The sequence below is a fragment of the Enhydra lutris genome, unplaced genomic scaffold, assembly GCF_002288905.1.
Source record: "Enhydra lutris kenyoni isolate GAN:26980312 unplaced genomic scaffold, ASM228890v2 scaffoldscaffold47, whole genome shotgun sequence".
NCBI lineage: Eukaryota > Metazoa > Chordata > Mammalia > Carnivora > Mustelidae > Enhydra > Enhydra lutris.
In genome coordinates this window covers 14,087,945-14,106,617 of record NW_019154131.1, presented here as the reverse complement: position 1 = coordinate 14,106,617, position 18,673 = coordinate 14,087,945, and the positions used below count along the sequence as shown (strand labels likewise).

General features: G+C 44.9%; 1 protein-coding gene across 2 annotated transcripts; it reads left to right on the top strand.

Moving 5' to 3' along the window:
• Positions 1–804: 804 nt before the first annotated feature.
• Positions 805–17,873, top strand: LOC111156607 (perilipin 2). Of its 2 annotated transcripts, XM_022517598.1 has the most exons (9): positions 805–876; positions 2,282–2,334; positions 2,419–2,614; positions 4,432–4,514; positions 5,279–5,564; positions 6,394–6,575; positions 7,414–7,548; positions 8,160–8,450; positions 17,685–17,873. In XM_022517598.1, the coding sequence occupies exons 2-9, from the start codon at positions 2,305–2,307 to the stop codon at positions 17,823–17,825; spliced, it is 1,344 nt and encodes a 447-aa protein (XP_022373306.1). In that variant the 5' UTR covers positions 805–876; positions 2,282–2,304; the 3' UTR covers positions 17,826–17,873. The 2 variants fall into 2 exon arrangements, with proteins under 2 accessions (XP_022373306.1, XP_022373307.1); XM_022517599.1 differs by lacking the exon at positions 17,685–17,873 and having other exon boundaries at positions 8,160–9,049.
• Positions 17,874–18,673: the final 800 nt, after the last annotated feature.

Genomic DNA, 18,673 nt, shown 5'->3' with positions numbered 1-18,673 from the left:
ATTCACAACTGGCACACCAAACATCTGCTTATAGCAGAAACAAAGCTGGAACACAAAAAAGAAAAAGAGAGAGAGAGAGACAGAGATAGAGAAAGAATTTGATTGCTTGAAGCATTGAAAATGTCAACCACATAGCGAGGGGAAAACCTAAAAACCAATTTAGTGCCTTTTTGGATTTTCTAACATTTATCTTATGGTTTGGTATTGTGTTTTATTTTGAATCATACGGTGCGAGAGGGAGGGAGAAATACCGTATTTTCCAGCTGAGGGAATTTATATGTATGAATTTGGTCTTCTAGAAGGGATACATTTTTACTGGGTCAGTTTGGAGCTTTAAATATGATCCCCTGCCACCTGCCAACTGTCCCTTGTTTACGTTCCCCCTGAAACAAGGCGAGAGGGCCAAGGCCGGCAGCAGCCCCTGAAATCCCCTGTCGAATGAGAAATACATTTGAAAAACTGACTTTAAAAACACAGAAGCCATAAAACAATCTCCACGGGTCCATCATCGGGTTAGAATTTCACCAAACTTCAGAAGTGATTTACTTGCTAAAAATAACCCTAGGAGCCGGGGTTTGCGTTTTTTAAAGAGGGTCTTATTTTTGGACTGACGGGAATCAACAGGTTACTGCCCATTGGGGCGCGCGACTCCGCCGCCACCAGCCTTCCCGCCCCTCCCCCCCGCTCCTCCCCCAGCAGGGCTCCCACTCCGGGCGGGGCCTGGGGCAGTTCCGCGTCCCCCGCCGCGGATCACGTGCGGCTGAAGCGCGGGAGGCGGGGCGAGCGGGTATATTACCGGCCGGTCGCCCACGCCCCCCCCACTTTGCACGCCGCGTGGGACTCGCCTGGCCGTGAGCTCTCCGCTGCAGTGGGTCGGTAGGTGCGCGCACCCCGTTCCGTGCGCCGCGCATTGGCGCGGGGACCCTGCGGGGCTGTAGGCTGGGACGCGGGGCGGTGGTCCCGGAGCCTGCCCGCCTCGCCGCCTCGGGGCGGTTTCCGGGTCGGGGTCGGGAAGGGGGCGCTTTCCTGGGCCTGCGCTTTCCCCCTTGGCTTTCGTCCTTCGAGTCTCATCGCTCGCAGCTGCAGTGCGGGTGTAGCTTCTGGGCTCGGTTGCGGGGTAACAGTTTCCATTTGTCCCGCAAGTCCGTTACCGAAAAGGAAATGAGCGCTAGCATATCTGCTTCAGCAGCATTTCTTTTTTTTTCTTTTTTTTTTTTTTAAGATTTTATTTATTTATTTGACAGAGTTCACAAGTAGGCAGAGAGGCAGGCAGAGAGAGAGAGAGAGAGGGAAGCAGGCTCCCTGCTGAGCAGGGAGCCCGATGCGGGATTCGATCCCAGGAACCTGAGATCATGACCCGAGCCGAAGGCAGTGGCTTAACCCACTGAGCCACCCAGGCGCCCCTCAGCAGCATTTCTTTAGGAAGTAGCGACAGCGAGGCTGTGGGCACTGGCGCTTGACTTGCGCCGTAAGAAGGGCTATTACTCATTTCCTGTAGCCCTGGGACCCTCGGCGCGGGCGGAGCGTGAACTGTCTAGCTTTGACGGAGCGGAGGCCTGCGGGCTGTGCAGGTTTTCCCACTCTGCTGCTTAGCAGTGAGGCGGTTTTATGTGGGTGTATACGGGTCATTGGAGCCACAATTTACATGGAAGAGCCTCCTGGAGTGTTTGCTCAGAGCTCTTGTGCTTTTTTCCCCTAGACTAAATGCAGCCCTTCCCAAGGAAGGAATAAATCCCCCCAGAGTCTTGATAGTCTTGAACGTCAAAAATGTCTTGTACTTGAAAGCTCTTTTTAAAATATTTTATTTTTAAGTAATGTCTGCACCCAGCGTGGGGCTTGAACTCAAAACCTCCAGATCATGAGTCACACGCTCTACTGACTGAGCCCCCCCCCCCCCCCCCCCCCCGCCCCCAAAGGCACCCCTCTCTCTGGTTTTAATATGGGTTTTAACTTGGTTCCAATGTGTTTGTGAACAGATGATCCTCTTCGAAAGACATTTCTAGTATCCTGGTGAATAAACAAGACCAACATCTCAACAGTGCAGTGTCTTTGCTTTTATCCCCTGCAGATCCTCTTTCCTTTTGGAACTTTACCCATAATTTCTGAAAGCGGGTCTTAGAATGTGTTTGCCTAGGGGGAGAGCTGAGAGCTAGAGAGTGGGGAGAAGTGCAGAAGACAACCTCAGCTTGAATTTTTATCTCTTCTTGAAATTCGCATTTACTTGGGAATGAATTTGAGAGAGTCTTGTCCTGGTGTCCTGAAAGCAGTGTCTTTCCCACAGATCCTGTTTCTCTGAGAAGAAAAATGGCATCTGTTGCAGTTGATACACAACCGGTATGAATTTTAAATAGTGTCTTGATCCCCTTTCCCTCCCCGGGTGTTTTGAAGGCATTAACCCGTCCCTCCACTTGGTTGCAGAGTGTGGTGACTCGGGTAGTCAACCTACCCTTGGTGAGCTCCACCTACGACCTCGTTTCCTCGGCTTATATCAGTACAAAGGATCAGTATCCGTGCTTGAAGTCTGTGTGCGAGATGGCAGAGAAGGGTGTGAAGACCATCACTTCTGTGGCTGTGACGAGTGCTCTGCCCATCATCCAGAAGCTAGAACCACAAAGTGAGTTCTGATTTCTTCCTTCAAGATTCAGTCCCAAGGGAGGGGCGCCTGGGTGGCTCAGTGGATTAAAGCCTCTCTGCCTTGGCTCAGGTCATGGTCCCAGGGTCCTGGGATGGAGTCCCGCATTGGTCTCTCTGCTCAGCAGGGAGCCTGCTTCCTCCTCTCTCTGCCTGCTTCTCTGCCTACTTGTGATCTCTGTCAAGTAAATACAATCTTTAAAAAAAAAAAAAAATTCAGTCCCAAGGGATGGAGCAGGGGTGAGCCCAGAACTGGCTGGAATATATGAATGTGTGAATGTCAGCCTTAACACTTCTAGCACACACAGGCAAGGTCAGGGAATACTTCGCCTTTCCCCAGGCACTTGCTGCCTTTGCTTAGAAACTGCCACGTGGCCCTCATTGTTATAGAAGACCTGCCTCATAACAATAGATGTTCAGGAGAGAGAAACAGTTACCTAGAGATGACACTGTACTGACAGCTGAGATCAAAAGAGGAGCTAGTGGGTGAACTGAAATAAAGGACTTCATGAACTATTTTTATTTTTATTTTTATTTATTTATTTATTTTTAAAGATTTTATTTATTTATTTGACAGGGGTCACAAGTAGGCAGAGAGGCAGAAAGAGAAGGAAGCAGGCTCCCTGCTAAGCAGAGAGCCTAATGTGGGGCTCGATCCCAGGACCCTGAGACCATGACCTGAGCCGAAGGCAGAGGCTTTAACCCACTGAGCCACCCAGGCGCCCCCATGAACTATTTTTAAAAAGTAATACCTTTCAGCTGAAATTAACATATCATGCAATTCACCCACTTGAAGTGTACAATGAAGTGTTTATTTTATTCATAGAGGTGTGTAAGTATCTTTGCAATCGATTTTAGAACCTTTTCCATCACCTCGGAAAGGAAGCTCATACCAGTTTCTGTTTAGGATGATGAAAAAGGTCTGGAAATAATAGGGTGATAACTGCACGTATTGTGAATGAACTTAATGATGCCGAATTACGTATTTTGTATACCTAGGAGTGAGACTGCGGAGTCCTCTCATAACTGTGTAAAGCTTTTGAGGAACTACCAGACTGTTGTCCAAAGCCCCTGCACCATTTTACAGTCCACCCAGTAGTGTATGAAGGATCCATTAATTGTTACTAACTGCTTTTTGAAAAAGTTTCTTTTTGAGATTATTTTTTTAACTGCTTGAGTAAAGGCTTAAATCATTCCTCTAAACCATTGGATCATGGACTTTTGGGACTATAAGGAAGCTTTAGAGCCTGGTTTTCCAAACTCTGCTCCTTCCCAGATGAACTTATTAGTGCATGGGTCATTATTGGAAGGGAAGCTTAGACTGAAAACTGGGCCTTGCTGGCCAGATCCAGGGTGTGCCGTTCGCATTCTGTTGGCTAGTGACAAACCGGAATATGCCGCCACTTCTGGAAAGTTTAAGTGGGGATCAAAATGGAGTGGAAATGCTCATTTTGGGAATTTCAGTTACTTCACTCCTGGAATGATGGTTCCGGTGAAGCCTGGCTTCCCTTGGCATTAACCTTAGATACCAGTTGATGAGAAGAAGCTTCTTAGCCAGCTTCTTACCTGGCGTGCTGCTGCCTCTGCCTGCTGCTACCTTCCACCCCCGTATTTCCCGGTCAGTAGAAAAGCATTGGCAGCAGCCTGCTGCTGAGCTAGACACACAGGCAATGCATTCTATAGTAAATGAGGATCAACAGTTTTGCTATTTTTTTTATAAGGCCCAAGTTTCAAGGTACACTGTAGTATGTATGTATGCTTATCTGCACTTAACGTTTTGCCCATTTGCAATTCTTCTAGTTGCGGTTGCTAATATCTATGCGTGTAAGGGGCTAGACCGGATTGAGGAGAAACTGCCTATTCTGAATCAGCCAACAAACCAGGTGAGCTTGGGTGGGAATGCTGAGGCTTGCTGCCTCACACATCTTCACGTTCTGTCTGTTGAGCGCAGGCTGTGCGTATCATAAACAGAAAATACTCTCTTCTCCTGAATGTATTTTTGAAAGGCCACTCCCTTACTTGGCTGAGTTACTGTCCGGTTACCGCTAAGAAGCAGAGACGAGCTAGCCACTTTTGGACTAGAATGCTTTTATTCTGATCTTTGTGGTTTTGCCTCTAGATGGTACTGCTCTCACAAGTAACTGGTCCTCATGTGGTGTTAAATAAATGCAGGTGTGGTGTTAAGAACCTTTTTTTACTTGGTATCCAGTAGGATGGAGAATGACCTTTCTGCCCCTGTGCGGACCTCCTGGGGCCCTGTGCATCAGGCCAGGTGGGCATGTGCTGTACTTCTGTCTGCTCAGCCATGCGTGAGCTCCTCTCCCTATAAGTATGTCAACATGGAAAGTGCCTTTTCTTCTCTGTAGTACTCTTTGTGCCATAGTACACATGCATCGAGTTTTAAAAACTTTGACAAGTTTTACATCATTTTACCTCAATAGCTCCTCCAACAACCCTTGAATGGTTGCAGTGGCAGGTAGAGCAGATAGAGCTGATGAGGAAATGGAGGCTTAACCAACTCTAAGTGACTTGCCTCACACCTAATGCTGGAAGTGAAAGGGCCAGATTCCTTCTTTAGTACTTCAGGGAGCTGCTGTAGTTGGTGTTTGTCTGTGCTGCTTCTCAGCCCAGCAGTGTTTCTCTATAGGTTGTTGCCAATGCCCGGGGCGCTGTAACTGGGGCAAAAGATGCTGTGACAACTACGGTGACTGGGGCCAAGGATTCCATGGCCAGCACCATCACTGGGGTGATGGACAAGACCAAAGGAGCGGTGACGGGCAGTGTGGAGAAGACCAAGTCTGTGGTCAGTGGCAGCATTAACACAGTCTTGGGAAGTCGGATGATGCATCTGGTGAGCAATGGAGTAGAGAACGCTCTCACAAAATCTGAGTTGCTGGTGGACCAGTACCTCCCTCTCACGGAGAAAGAACTAGGTAATTGGTTAGGGTGCCTGAGTGGCTCAGTTGGTTAAGCCTCTGTCTTCGGCTTAGATCATGATCTCGGGGTCCTGGGACCCTGCATCGGGTTCTCTGCTCAGTGACAAGTCTGCTCTCTCTGCCTCTGATCTGTCACATTTGCTCTCTTAAATAAGTAAATAAGATCTTTCTTTTTTTTTTAAAGAGCTAGGTAATTGGATTTTTGTCTTGAACTAATGGTTTATATCTTAAAAGCAGTCTTTTAAAACTACTCCATTGAGATCTGCTTCATATGCCATAAAAGTCACCTGTGTGAGTCTGAGTTAGAGTGCCCAGCCATCACCACAGTCCAGTGGTGCAGCATTTTTGTCATGCCAGAAGACCCTTTTTGCCTGTTTGTAGTCCATCTCCCTTTTCTTTCCCAGGCAAACGATAAGGTGTCTCTGTAGACTTTCTCCTAAAGCAGGCTTCAGTTTCACATTGAATACCACATAATAAGTTTGGAAAGTCTGGAAAGAAATTACCCTAGAGAAATTTTCTGCAAATGGATTGTCTTTCATGGTCTACTTCATAGAATTGTTAGGCATTCAGTGCCAAATAGACTGTGTTGTCCAAGAAGCTGACTCTAATGGATGGAGATGTGTAGATGAAAATGCAGGATGCAGTGATAACTTAGGTGTTGGGTGGTTAGGCCCAGCAACAGGCAGGAGCTGTCTTGGGGAAATGAGAGCGTAATTGCTAGGTGGGTGGGTAGAATGGACGAGGTAAAATTCAGATTTAGAAGCCAGGCCTCATCACTAGCTGTGACCCCTTATGGTCCCCCCCCCACCTTTCTTTCTGATTTCAGAAGAAGAAGCAAAAAAAGTTGAAGGGTTTGATACAGTACAGAAGCCAAGTTACTATGTTCGATTGGGATCCCTGTCTACCAAGCTCCGCTCCCGTGCCTACCAGCAGGCGCTCAACAGGGTTCAAGAAGCCAAGCTAAAAAGTCAGGAGACCATTTCTCAGCTCCATTCCACTGTGAATCTGGTGAGTAAGATCTCCTTTAAAGGGAGCCAAGGTGAGTTATTTCAACGAATGAGAGTAGATGCAGTCATGAAATCTAAGAATTTTAATGAAAAACCCAAGAGTAAAATGGGCAAAGAAGATACAGACTCAAAGAAAAGCAGGTATAGGGAGCTGAACTCTAGGAAGCAATGTCTCTTGGCCTCTCACACTGGCAAAGCTTGACGCTGTGGGTAATGAAGTAGAGAAGGGAAGGAGGTATCCGTGTACTTACTTGTAAGTGACTGTTCTGGGTAAGTTACATCTATGCCTTGAGCAGTTTTATTTTTGGAAGTGGTTCCTGTAGATACTTGAAGAAGTTTCGAGTTGCAAAAACCTATAAGCAAGGCCTGTCAACTTAACAGGAAACTAAATTGCTACATCATAAAAGAGCTATTGTGTAGCCTTTGAAAGTTGCCAAGTTACAGAACCGTATGTCCTGCCATTAGAAACTGGTTTCTTGGAAGGGGAAAGAGGTAGCTGGCAAACAGGGAAGAGGAGGTTTTAATTCCTTTTCCTTTGGTGATTTTTTTTCCCCCCTTTGGTGATTTTATCTTCTGTGAATATATGTACTAAATTTGAGTTGCTTTACCTCTGCTGAACTGGAGATAAATTGGAGACTGTGGTTTAGTAGTGAAATAGGCAGTAAAGAACTATGATTACTTCGCTGATTTACAAAAAAACCAATAAAATTAATAGCCGGGATCTCTTCTTAAACTCATGGAAATTCTTGTTTTTTATATTACCTGATTGATAAATAGACCTGAGAACAACAGGCTAACCTGAATGACTGGTTCCTTCATGTTATTTCAATGCGTTCTAGATTGAATTTGCAAGGAAGAATGTGCATAGTGCCAACCAGAAAATTCAAGGTGCTCAGGATAAGTTCTGTCTCTCTTGGGTGGAGTGGAAGAGAAGCATTGGCTATGATGATACAGATGAGTCCCACTGTGCTGAGGTAAGACATCTCGACCCCTACAGTTTCTGAGGATGTTCTTACTCAATTCTTCATTCTCATTTTCCCATCATTCCTCAGAATATTCTGTCAGAAGTTTGAACATCACTATGTACCTAGGTTAAGTGACAAAAAACTAAATTGTGCAGTAACTTTAATAATCTACAGACACCTGTATTACCCGTAACAGAATACTATTACGTGGGAAACATGGGCCTCGCCCTCCTACTGGGTACAGACCAGACAAACGGGGGATACAAACATTTGTACTGCTTTTGATGACCTAAACAAGGTGCTAGTGAACACAGATGAAAGGAGCCTAACTCTATAGAGTAAGGATGGGTGAGTCAGGGCTTGCTTTAAGAGCTCCATGCTAAGCCGGGATCTCCTGGGTGCATAAACTAGGTGAAAGGGCACTAATGTTGCGGATGCAGCAGCTTGTATGCATATCCCTGAGAAGTGCATAACACTGCTCTACTCAGGGATCTTATGTGGGCTTTTAAAAGTCAGAATCCACGTATATGTGGACACAAAACCCGTTTACTGTAATTGAACTGATGGATTAAATAGCACTGTTGGAGCCCCTGCTGATGTGTCAACTGTTGTGTTTTCAGCATATTGAGTCACGGACTCTGGCTATTGCCTGCAGCCTGACACAGCAGCTCCAGACCACGTGCCACACCCTGCTGTCCAGTGTCCAGGGGTTACCACAGAACATCCAAGACCAGGCCAGTCACCTGGGGGTCATGGCTGGCGACATCTACTCAGGCTTCCGCAGTGCTGCCTCTTTTAAGGAAGTGTCTGACGGCCTCCTCACTTCCAGCAAGGGGCAGCTGCAGAAAATGAAGGAGTCTTTAGATGATGTGATGGATTATCTTGTTAACAACACGCCTCTCAACTGGCTGGTAGGTCCCTTTTATCCTCAGCTGACTGAGTCTCAGAATGCTCAGGACCAAGGTGCACCGAAGGACATGAGCAGTCAGGAGGCCCAGCAGCCTCAGCACAGAACACATTAGAGCTGTCCTTGTCACCAGGACGGGTGCAGCCTGCCAGAGACTTCGTGATGTTGCCATTAACCTGCTAGACACCTTTGAGTTAGGGAAGCAATTAGCTAGAGAAAAGGTCCTCAGCTGTAGTCACTTCTAACTGGAGTCAGAGCTTTAAAATGTTTGGCCTTAGCAGATGAGTTCTGTTGTTTACCTGGCTGGTAAGGAAAGAAGCTTAGGTTCGTCAGAGTCTGGCCAGGACTCCCAGAAAGTTTCCATGCATTTATGGTCTCATCCATTGTTACCATTTCTGCTGTTTGTACTGAATAAAAGTACCTTCCCCTGGGCTGTGGTGTGGGCTAGTGTCTGCTCTGTGGTCTGATCTGAGCAGGCTTCTTCTCACTGGTTTGTCTCAACAAAACATGCCTGTACAACCTTCCCCCCCCCGCCCCCCATGAAGGAAGGCGCCCTATGAATTCAATAAAATTCACTGCAGAATAGATCAACTTTATGCTGTGTGTTCATGTGCTTTTGTGTGTTGCTTTCCTAGAGCTGCTTGGCCTGCATGACAGGGTTATTAACACACATACATGAGTTCCAATAAGCCCCGTGGGGAATTGGCTAGTGCAGTAACATTGGAAGGCTAGTGCTAGTGTTTGGTAGCAGGTTGTTTTAAGATTTCATTTATTTAGATTTCATTCATTTATGTGACCAAGAGAGGGAGGGAGAGCAAGCACAAGCAGGGGGAGCAGCAGGGAGAGGAAGAAGCAGGCTCCCTGCTGAGGAAGTCGGAATGGCTTGATCTCAAGAGAGGAATCACCAACAGAGCTGAAGGCAGACGCTCACCCAGGCTCCTGATGACAGGTTTTCAACAAAATAAAGCTAATGCGTATACAGTAATTTTTACGAGGGGACAGTTACTGCCTTTATCTCCCCACATTTTTTTTTTTTTTAACTTTCTTTAAAGATTTTACTTGAGAGAGTGAGCAGACTCCCTGCTGAGCAGGGAGCCAGACTTGGGACTCAGTCCTGGGACCCTTGGCATCATGACCTGAGCCAAAGGTAGATGGTTAACCGAGCCATCCAGGTGCCCCATTTATCTCCCCATTTACTCAACCTTGGGAGAGGGAGTTTTTAAGCCATATAAGGCTGCTCATTGCTGCCTGCCTTGCTGAAAAGGAATCAAAAGTTGAAGCGAGTGAGTGACACTTTGCATCAGTTTCCTATAAAGGCAGCAGGCATTTTTTGCTAAGGGGCTATTAAAACTGTGAGCCCTGAACTATGAGACTGGTCAGTGTCCATTCTCAGCGGGCCTGGACTTGGCTGTGGCCTCACTTTGGGAGAAAGTCACTCACACTAGTTGGTGAGATACTGTTGGAAGACCAGATGGGAGTAGTCAGACTTCAGACACAACAGGAAAGCTGCTCACTTCCTAGGTGTTCAGACTTGGAGCCTCTCAGTGTTGGTCAGTTGGGAGGAAATCTCACGAATCTCCTTAACAAAGCTGCAGTACGCCGAACTGTTAAACAGTTTGCAAATGGTGGAACACAGCGGCATGCTTCTGTCTGTTCCCGCTAAAATAAGGTTAGCGAGGCTGCTCTTCAGAACTGAATTAAGATTTGTCTCCCTTTTCTACCCTGGTTCCCCCGTTCTCCCCAAGAAAACAAGGAGGCAGCATATAACTACATGCACCTTTGATGTGAGTGAGACATATCAAAGCTTAACAAAAGTTAACAAAAGCTTACAAAGTTACAAAACTGAATTTTCCCCTTGAGGTAACTCCAGGAATCAAATGAATTGGAAGAGAGGGACTCCCTGAGAGGCTTGAAGTTGAGAGGCAACTTTGTTTCCAGGAAGGTGGACTGCCACCAGGATGGAACCTGTCCGTCCACTCGCCCATCTGCCCCCAGTAACTGGCATTTTCTAGAGCAACTGTCTCCCAAACACTTCTTTGACTATTACTAAACAGGGTTTTTTTTTTTTTCCCCTCAATCCAAGTGAACCATGACCTTGCCTCTCTGCCTCAAAACTCCAAGGCTTCTATCTTGTGGTTTATTCTAAATGCTTGAAAATTACATGCCCTAGACTACACATACTTTCTTTTTTTTTTTTTTAAAGATTTTTTTTTTATTTAGTTGACAGATCACAAGTAGGCAGAGAGGCAGACAGAGAGAGAGGTGGAAGCAGGCTCCCTACAGAGCAGAGAGCCCGACGTGGGGCTCGATCCCAGGACACTGGGACCATGACCCGAGCTGAAGGCAGAGGCTTTAACCCACTGAGCCACCCAGGTGCCCCTACACATACTTTCTTAATCCTGAACAAACATCTGTTTCCCCATCATAAAAGTTGTAGTGCCAACTGAATTGCCTTAGAAATTGGGACTGTTCTCAAACCTTTATGAGGCAGACAATGTAAAGACTACTCTTAGCTTCCAGAGGAACGTACTAGCCCTCATTTTTTGCCATGAGCTCTGTACCCTTGTGGTTTTGTCTGTCCTTGGGTCATGAGTCTGTGCCTACGTGCATTCCGTTCTGTTCTCCACATGTCTCAAATCGTGATCTGGCTTCTTAGAGCTTTCTTGTTGCATAAATGGGTAGTTTTGGTTTAACAGACTTTTCCCCAAGGAGGACAGGTCTTGGGAGGAAAAGCTGAGTAATGAATGACAGTAACTGGAAGGTTTAAACATTTGGCTGCATGAAGGCTGGCATGGCATGCTTGAGTGTTCAAAGATGTTTTCTTCTTTGCATGTAATAATACAGACTGCTTATTATTCCTGCTGAGGAAGTTAGAATGTGGTGTGGGCTAGTGTCTGCTCTGTGGTCTATCTGAGCAGGCGGCTTCTCACTGCTCAGTTACTCGGTTAGTTCTTAGTTCTGGGTAAAAAGATCAAAGGAACATGACATACTAGCCATTAATCCCTTAGACTTAGCTTTCTCATCTGTAATGTAAAATTACTGATGCTTTCACAGAGGAAAGTGAAGTGTTTGAAGATGGGGTATCATTTTCTGTTTTGCACTAGAAGCATGGGGACCCCACCTGTGGGGCAGTGACATACAGTGTCTTTAACTTGCTAGTCCAGGTGTAAGCACATAATACCAGGTGATGATTAGGGAGATATACTCCACTTTGATAAGGCATTACAGATACTAAAGAGCTAATGAAGTGAAAAAGGAAAAACTGAAATTTGGTCTCTTTGAGCTTTCCCCTTTTTCTTTTTTTTTTTTTTAAAGATTCATTTATTTGAGATAGGGGACACAGGGAGAGTGAGAAGCAGGCACCCAACTGAGCAAGGGGCCTGAGGGGGGGCTTGATCCCCAGGACCCTGGGATCATGAACTGAGCAAAGGCAGACGCTTAACCAACTGAGCCACCTGGGGGTCGCTAGAGCTATCCTTTCAGAAAAGCCTTTAGCTCATGGAGGTGGCTGGTGAGAGAGGAATACAAAGCAGGATAGATATTTGTGCATAAATCTTTCAAGAAATGAAGTGTAAATGATTTCTGGGAGAGTAGATGTGGGGGTATGGAAAGGAGGGTCCCTTGCCAGTCTGGTCTCCTGGGCTCTTACGGAGTTGGGACTGCGCGAGCTCCAGGAGTGACCTCACACTGAGGACTGCATGGATGATGGTCTAGTGAGATGTGTGGATAGCTACATTTTTCTATATATGTAGTTGCATTAAAAAATTACTTAATTCACTGTTTGAGTTTGTAGTAGTAGAAGGCATGAACTGTGATGAGAATGGAAAGACCAGAAACTTCCCCCCAAAAGGTATTTATCGTCTTAGGGGAAGCTTGTTGATGACTGTTCAAGTAATACCTGGGGTAGAACGCTACTTGTCCCTCACTCTGGTCCCAGTCTGCTAATTGAAAAATTCCCTGCCTTTATTATTACAAAATTAACCTGCAGAATATCACATAAAGCAGTACAGGAATGGCAGGGCAACAGTTTGGGTTTTCAGTTTTATTGGCCAAAGCAAAAGAGAATGCTAACTTAGGGGATATTTCCTGCTGGGGTGGTGGGAGAGTTTTGATGTCTTCTAGAACTTAAAGTGAGGAAAGTAGGGAACAGTGTTGTTAACTGACACTTTACAAAAGTAATGAAGAGACTAACTGGTATTTCCATGTAGATAATGATGGAGAAACAGTTACCACTTCAATTCTGTTTTCATTTCTCTTGGGTGTATGCGTGAGAGTGGCACTGGGAGTAGGTCATGTAGTCACTGTGTCTAATTGAACTGCCAGACTGTTCACAGTGGTTGCTGCGTCTTAACGTGCCTGCCAGCAAGCTATGGGGGTTCCGACTTCTCCACACCTTCACCAACACTTGGTGAAGCCAACCACTTAAAGAAAACTTAGCATTGGGCACCTGGGTGGCTCAGCCAGTTGAGCGACTGCCTTCGGCTCAGGTCGTGATCCCAGATCGATTCCAGGATCAAGTTCCACATTGGATTCCCACCTCTATGGGGAGTCTGCTTCTCTCTCTGACCTTCTCTCCTCTCATGCTCTCTCTTGCTCTCTTTCTCAAATAAATAAATTTTAAAAAACCTTAGCATTAAAAAGAGTAGATGTTTCGTCTACGCTGGCTGGAGCACAGGAAAACTCAGCTAAGGACGTAGCTCATGTATCTGTCAGACTGACTCCACGTATAAAATAGCCCTAGTGAACTCTGCACGGATAACATCATTAGGGAGCATTCTCCTGTCCTCTCTGTGCCAGGGATTATCAACTGGAAAGATTGATAAAATGCAGATTCCTGGGTTCCACATCCAGAGATTCTGTTTACTAGGTCTTGGTGGTAGTACCAGGCATCTGCATTTTTAAAAAAGCATCGCTTCAAAAAAATAAAAAGAAAAAAAAAACAAAAAACAATCTAAAAGCATTCCTTAAAAAAAAAAAAAAAAAGAAGAGCATCATCTCTAGTGATTTCTGCTGCAGGTGACCTACAGACTACTCTCTGGGAAGCAAAGGAAAGAGGAAACAAATTATTTTTTTTAAAGACTTTTTTTATTTATTTGACAGATCACAAGTAGGTAGAGAGGCAGGCAGGTGGGGAAGGGAAGCAAACTCCCCGCTGAGCAGAGAGCCCAATGAGGGGCTCAATCCCAGGGATCACGACCTGAGCCGAAGGCAGAGGCTTCAACCCACTGAACCACCCAGGTGCCCCAGAAACAAATTAACCTTTGACAAAAATAGGACTAGGGTTACCTGTAGTCCCTTGTCTCCAAATAAGACCCTCAGTCTGGGTTCCATAGTGTCCTAAGGCATACTCTCGGTTTACCTGCTCAGATGAATACACAGGAGCTAACAGTGACTAGTTGACTTTAATTTTGTTGGGATGACTTCCTACGCTGAGAGTTCTAGCCACTTCTACAAACTTAGCTAAAGAGAAATCATCGGGGTACGGGAGGGTGTTTCTACAGCAGGGAAGGGGCTGTGCACCCGGAGGTAGTACCAGCTGTACCACACTGTTCAAATAAAGCAGAACCAAGGCGCTCCCAGCTCTCCAGCTTGCAAGCACGGCAACAAGCCGCACAGGCAAATCTATTTCGAATGGTAATAGATATATATAGAGAGAGCACATGCACAGGGTGGGGAGAGGGAGAGCAAGAATCTCTAACAGACTCCCCGCTGAGTGCCAAGCGGACCCCGGGCTCCCAACCAGGACCCTGAAATTGTGACTTGAGCCGAAACCAAGAGTTGGACATTTAACCGACTGAGTCACCCAGGTCCCCCGATATTTTTATTTCTGGAACAGTCTCCTCTATCCAGGGCCTCAGGCCACCAGTAGGCCATCTTTAGGCAAATAAGAAAATGGCCCCTAGTTTCAGTATGTGTAGCGCCACCATCTGGAAAGTTGTAATAGTAAATATGGGACTCCCAAGAAGTGAGATGAGAAAGGTGCCCCCCCCTAAGGTCGTATGGTGAGCAACCTGCACAAAGGTACACAGGGCTGGGCTCAGTTGGTTAAGTAACTGCCTTTGGCTCAGGTCATGATCCTGGAGTCGCAGGATCCAATCCTGCATCGGGCTCCCAGCTCCACGGGGAGTCAGCTTCTCCCTCTGACCTTCTCCCCTCTCATCCTCTCACCATCTTTCTCTCAAATAGATAAAATCTAAAAAAAAAAAAAAAAAAAAAAAGGGTATACAGGGTCACAGGAATCCTAACATGGTCATTTGGTTTCCTTGGAAAGAATGTGTTGCTAGCTTCCTGTCCTTTCAGGGACGGACTGTTATCTTAGTAATTTTGTAGCTTATCTGTTTCTGAGTTTGGCCTCTAACCCTGAGGGGCGTTCTCTGCAAGAGGCTCTCTACACTCCATCAGTGGTCTAGACTACACTTGCTCTTGTCAGTGAAAAACAGATTCATTTTAGAGGTGTATGAAATGATTTCTCTTCTGCCACATTTGTAAAAACCTCATGTCGATGGTCAGGCACAACTGCAACATTTTATGGTAAACTCGCTGTGGAGACCTGATGGACTGTGACTACCTCTTGGTTGCCCCCACACTCTATTTTATTCACAGTCCCCAAGTAGGTTTTGCTGGTAGCCAGGAATTTAATGGAAATTAGACACTCTGGATCATTCTGGATTTATGGAGGGGGAATTGTATGGCTCTTCTAAAGCATCTCAGGTACTAGAGGCATGTTTTAAATTATTATTATTTTTTATGGTAGTGCTCTAAACTTTTCCCCTAAAATTTTGAGAGTGAGATAATCAACCTTCTGCAAAGAATTCTGCTTTAGGCCAACAATTACCTAGACTATAGGTGACTTTTGGAGGTAGTGTGTGTGTGTGTGTTGGTCTTTAGGAACTAATGAAAATAAAAGCTACTGTTTATTAGTCACCTTTTACAAGTTAGGCTCATTCTACCTTCATTCTTCATATGTAACCAAATGAATTAGGTGTTTTCCTCATGGGAGAGGTGAGGAAACAGTTTGAAAACATAGATAGTAGAATGGGGTTTAGATTGATGTCTATTGATGTCAAAGGGCAAGTATTTTTTTTTGCTGTTGTTGTTGTTCTAGCACTCTTCTTTTTTAAAAACTTTTTTCAAAAATTTATTTGACAGAGAGACACAGCAAGAGAGGGAACAGAAGCAGGGTAGTCTTCCCATCGAGCAGGATCCCAGGACCCGGGGATCATGAGCTGAGCTGAAGGCAGACGCTTAATGACTGAACCACCCAGGCACCCCTCTTTTTTTTTTTCCTTTTACGATTTTTATTTATTTATTTATTTTTTAAAGATTTTATTTATTTATTTGACAGAGAGAGATCACAAGTAGACAGAGAGGCAGGCAGAGAGAGAGAGAGAGAGGGAAGCAGCTCCCTGCTGAGCAGAGAGCCCGATGCAGGACTCGATCCCAGGACCCCGAGATCATGACCTGAGCCGAAGGCAGCGGCTCAACCCACTGAGCCACCCAGGCGCCCCACGATTTTTATTTATTACAGAGAGAGAGAGAGAGTGGACAAGCAGGGGGAGTGACAGGGAAAGAAGCAGGCTCCCCACTGAGCAAGGAGTCTGCCTCAGGGCTCCATCCCAGGACCCTGGGATCATGACTTGAGCCTAAGGCAGCCAGTTTAACTAATGGAGCCACCCATGTGCCCTCCCCAGCACTGTCTGATGGGAGAAAACTGCAGCTTGTCTCCTGTTTGGAGCCCAGAAAATTTCTTGGCCTGAATCTTCTTGTGTCATAGCTTCCTGTTCTATTGTGTATTTGTTAAAAAAAAAAAAATGTGATACTGGATGTTAAAAAAATACAATTAATATGGGGCACCTGGATGGCTCAGTTGGTTCGCGACTGCCTTTGGCTCAGGTCATGATCCCAGGGTCTGGGGATTGAGCCCCATGTCGGGTTCCCTGCTCAGCAGGGGAGTCTGCTTCTCCCCTTCCCCCAGCTCATGCTCTCTCTCACTCACTCTCTCTCTTTCAAATAAATAAAATCTCTAAAAAAACCCAAAACCACAACAACACCCCCACCCATTCAATTAGTAGAGATAGTTCAGAAGAGAGAGCTAAGTCATGCATATCTTTTAACTAATAAGGCTAAAGTTGCAATAGTTGACTTGTCTGGCTAACGTTCTGAATGAGTTTGTAAGCTCATTGTTGGATTTTGTGGATGTCAGGTTGCACTGAATATTTGCAAAGTCAGCATTCATAAATAGAATGCAGTTAGATCTGCGCAAACTGAGAGCCTCGGGAACAAATGGTAGAAGTCTGTACTCAGACCAGACGTTTCTCTGAGCACCCGAGTTTGTAGGGAAAAGTACAACAAACAAGATTCCCTCTTATTGTCGGTTTTCCCTCTTGTTTTACTATTTCTTAATTTTGAAATATACACAACATCAAATTTACCATTTCAACCATTCTTAAGGGTACAATTCCATGGCATTGGATACATTCACCATGTTGCGCCATCGTTACTGCTTTACGTTTCTAGAACATTATCATCCCAAGCATAAATTCTGTACCTGTTAAACAATGACTCATTTCTTTCCTCCCCCTCTCTCTGCGTTTTGACGGATTTTTGTGTTGCTAGTTATGTTGCCTCTGTTAGGTGATTAGCCAATCTTTTTCTCTGCTGTCAAGCTTCCAGCCTTTCTAATTTATCAGACCTTACTAATTTTCTGCTTTTAATCTGCTGTTGGCTAGGAAATGTCACTTAGCTTATCAAATTTGCATGTAAAGGAAGAGTTCCTAGAACTTCTTACCCCTGAAAGACTTTCCTCTGCGGAGAAGTACTAGGACTTTGTGATGGCTCTTCCAACTATTAAAAGACCTTTTCCTTCCTCAGTTCCTAGACATTTCCCAAAGGGTTTGTATTTGTAAGTCGGACTTATAACAAAAGTGGAGCATTACTGTTTTTAACAGAATAGTAAATTAATAGAAGAATAACCAGAAAGGCCTGATATTTTGTATTTTAAAAAACACTTTCATTTAGTAAGTTCCACTTAGGTAGTTTCCTTTCAAAGAGAAGTTTCCTTAGTGCTTTTATAATATGAGTGAATTGTGGGAATAAGACCATGAACACCTTGTTAGAAAGCCTGTCTATGGAGAAAGTAAGGGCCATTCACAAGCAGTCGTGTATCCAGGAGCTCACCTGGACATGACTGCACGTTTCATTAGTATTTGTTTTAATATCCAAGATTCTTCTTTTTCAGGTATTTGATTTCACTGCCATAGACTTGACATCTGAGACTGATGAAATTCCAGATATTATAGCTTTGGAAGAGGAGGATGCACCAGATCACTCACATGCTAATGGTCCTGAGTCCTCTCAGGGCAAAACATTGAATAACTAACAAGAACATACTCCCTTTGGCTGAATACATAATTTGGGTCACATTAAACTTCATGCTTGCTCACGTGTTTACTCCTGAGGCTTTGGGGATTAACCTCTTGTGGGTTACAATCGCTTTCTTTCTTTCTTCCTTTCTTTTTGGCTACTTGGTCTTAATTGTAATGAAACTCTGATTGGTGTAAACTTTTGTAAGAGAACCTAGTTCTGCAGCATATATCATTTCATGTAATTCAAAATTTAATCATTGATATGCCTATAATAAAAATTGTGCTGTGTATAATGTTGAATCAGAGAGATTAAAAAAAATTTTTTAACTTATATATTGACCCTTTTGTCTTTATTTTTGGTCTCCCAGGATGGGTATCTTTTTTTTTTTTCCCTAAAGACTTTATTTATTTGACAGAGATCACAAGTAGGCAGAGAGGCAGGCAGAGAGAGAGGGGGAAGCAGGCTCCCCGTTGAGCAGAGAGCCCAATGCTAGGCTGGATCCCAGGACCCTGAGATCATGACCTGAGCCTAAGGCAGAGGCTTTAACCCCCTGAGCCACCCAGGCACCCCAGGCAGGATGGGTATCTTAATAGGTCTGTGGGTCAGCGTTTTTTTTTTTTTTTTTTTTTTCCTTTTTCGTTTTCCTAGCCTAGTGGTGGGCATCTGATTGAAAATAGATCAACTAGGTGGAAATATATCGCAAGGAGTAAAGACTGTGTGTTCTAATATTGGCTCTGCCACTTACTAGTCATGTGACTTTAAACAAGTTACTTAATTTCCTTATACCTCTACTTCCTCATCTGTAAAATGGGCATAATAGTAGAGTTTGTTATGAAGAATAAACAAATTAACATTTGTGAA